We start from the raw sequence: 2,433 nt of genomic DNA, 5'->3' as shown, positions 1-2,433 counted from the left end.
TGAACATGGAAAAAGCAACATGCATCGTAGGAGAAGATTAGTCTGCATTTGGAGGTTGTTATCTACTTTTTCTGAATTTTGTTTTTGTGCCAGGTGGCTCACAGTTGCCATGATCTGACAAAACAAACTTTACTCTGTGCCTGGCTGCTGGATGTTTGCAGCCTCACAGCTGCAGCTCCTGGTCAGATACACGGAGGAAAGGACCACAGTGCCAGTTTCATCCACGTAGACGACTGGCACCATTTCCTTGGAGTGGGGCAGACAACATGGCACCTACAGCAACAGAACAACAAAGAAATTTGGCATCAGCAACACTGCCTAATAGTCTGTTACAGAGGTCTTCAATATGGGGGTCACAACCCCTTTGTGGGACGACCAGTTACAATTGGTACAAATACAAATGTTAAAATTTTGAACGTGCAAAATAAAATCTGAAACTGAGCCCTGATGTGAAAAGTAGCTGTATATGTAGGGACCGCATTTTAAAAACTGCTTGACTGAATATTATTAAGCCATAACCGATTAAATATCATAACACAGTACATGGAAACAAAACTTGTTTTTTTAATCATTTTTTCATAGTTAATTAAGTTAACATTATAAATGCAGAGAACTGTACCTGTGAGCTGTCATCCTGGATGCGGGCGTGAGAGGATGGACACTGCACAGTGTTTGTTTCATAGTTGCACAATGCACACTGGACAAAAGTGAGGCTCGGGGGATAGACCACCCAGTCGTCCCAGCCCAGATCTAGCAGAAATAAAACAATATTTTACAAGGTTTTATTCCTATTTTAGTTAATAAGTGTGTGCGCTACATGTAACATTTAGTGCATGCTTACCTTTCATGAAAATCTCAGACGTCATGGCGCAACACTCCAGGTTCCTTCTGTCTCCACGCCTGGTTGTGGCAACTGGAGGAATTTTTTTATTATTATTAAAAAAAGGCACATTAGGTTGGAACAGTGAAATGGTCAGAAGAATTAAAAAGTTCAGAATACACATGCCTGAAATGTCCGTGGTTCTGTCAGACAAGGCGCCAAAGTTCCTCTGCCATCTCTCTCTGAGAGCATCCAGACCACCAGCAGGAAGACGCGGCTCAGTCTGGAGGTTCAGTTCTCTGAGGAGATGCTTCTTGATGTCCACTGACTCAAACTGGCACCTGAAGAAAAATAAACATTATGTAAAAAAAAAGAAAAAAAAAAAAAAAAAAAAAAGACAGGCGCCATTAAAACACAGTTGCAAAAAAAATCAAAAGCAGAACAGTATCTTTCTTTTTCAAAACACATCAACTCATCTGATACAAATTTTAAGCATCACGTTTAAAAAAAACACAACAGCTTCTCAACATGAAGGCTGTGACATTTCCTGTCTTTTCTATGAAAAAAACTTTGATAGAAAATCTACAGAAATGGTACGCATACTGTTTGTCAGAGTCTGACCTGTTGCGAGACATAGAAGAGACTGCAGCTTTTTCATGGGACGGCTGCAAGACAAACGCAAGCACAACCGAAGAAGAACCCAGGAGCATTAGCATGGCACTGAATGCAAAGGACATGGTGGCCAAGGTGAAGGGTCTGCCAGATGAGACGCTTTCAAATCAGAAGAATTCTGCAGCGGCTCGGTGGTGCGTGTCAGGTTGGAGGTTGCAGATGGACGTGTAGAGACCAGGATGCTCTACGCCGTATTGTTAGACAGCGCCTGGGAACCTGAGTTTTTATCTTCCTCAACTCCAGCTTGGCCTTGAGATACTTTACATTGTTGCCTTCTCGCCCCCTGGTCTGTGTGAAAATAAGTAAAGGCAGAAAAGAGAGATTTATGGAAATGACAATTAGAAAGGAAAAAAAGTGATGAAAGTATATGGCAAATGGCATACATCCATAAAATAATATTTATGTTTAAAATTATGCTGAAATTAAAAAAAATATCTATTGTTAAACTTTTGTCAATACAACATATCTTATCATCAAAACTTTACCAGTGTGAAGCACATCATATGGTATATTATATTCTGCAGTACACTAAATGAAATCCAATTTTATATGATTTATTTCAGCATCGTCCGGATATAAAACATATAGAACTGTTTCAAATGTTTGTTTTTTTTTTCAAATATAACATCAAGATAAACAACAAACACATGGCTTCTTTTTTAACTATCATGCTTATTTAGGGTTGGGTTAGCAAAAGGCTAAGCTACGTTAAGATAAGCTACAGTATGAGCAGCTAAGCAAAGCTAGGCTAAAACTAGATAAGAACTAAATTAAATCTAAATGCCACAAAGAGAATCATATATTGACATAAAATAACTACTTACAATTCAGAAAAAAAAAAAGAAACTAAAAAAAGATAGATGTAAAATATTAAATGTTACATCAAAACACTCAGTTCACCCAGATAGACAATCAGTTACTACAGGGAACTGAAGCAGTGA

General features: G+C 38.4%; 1 protein-coding gene across 1 annotated transcript; it reads right to left on the bottom strand.

Annotated features, from left to right (window-relative positions):
- Positions 1–6: 6 nt before the first annotated feature.
- LOC103390401 (growth/differentiation factor 6-like) lies at positions 7–1,750 on the bottom strand. Its single transcript, XM_008326240.3, has 5 exons — positions 1,442–1,750; positions 1,007–1,161; positions 842–913; positions 620–750; positions 7–273 (listed from the first exon to the last, which is right to left on the bottom strand). The coding sequence occupies exons 1-5, from the start codon at positions 1,555–1,557 to the stop codon at positions 130–132; spliced, it is 618 nt and encodes a 205-aa protein (XP_008324462.1). The 5' UTR covers positions 1,558–1,750; the 3' UTR covers positions 7–129.
- Positions 1,751–2,433: the final 683 nt, after the last annotated feature.

This window comes from Cynoglossus semilaevis, chromosome 14 (assembly GCF_000523025.1).
Source record: "Cynoglossus semilaevis isolate Cse_v1.0 chromosome 14, Cse_v1.0, whole genome shotgun sequence".
NCBI lineage: Eukaryota > Metazoa > Chordata > Actinopteri > Pleuronectiformes > Cynoglossidae > Cynoglossus > Cynoglossus semilaevis.
This window is presented reverse-complemented; position numbering and strand designations above follow the sequence as displayed.

What these genes read in the sequence shown, in the direction of transcription:
- LOC103390401 (XM_008326240.3), bottom strand. Translation starts at nt 1,557, where the DNA reads ATGTCCTTTGCATTCAGTGCCATGCTAATGCTCCTGGGTTCTTCTTCG. An exon ending in TCTTCTATGTCTCGCAACAG is followed by an intron (nt 1,162 to 1,441) that starts GTCAGACTCTGA and finishes ATTTTTCTTCAG; the next exon opens with GTGCCAGTTTGAGTCAGTGG. An exon ending in CAGAACCACGGACATTTCAG is followed by an intron (nt 914 to 1,006) that starts GCATGTGTATTC and finishes AAATTCCTCCAG; the next exon opens with TTGCCACAACCAGGCGTGGA.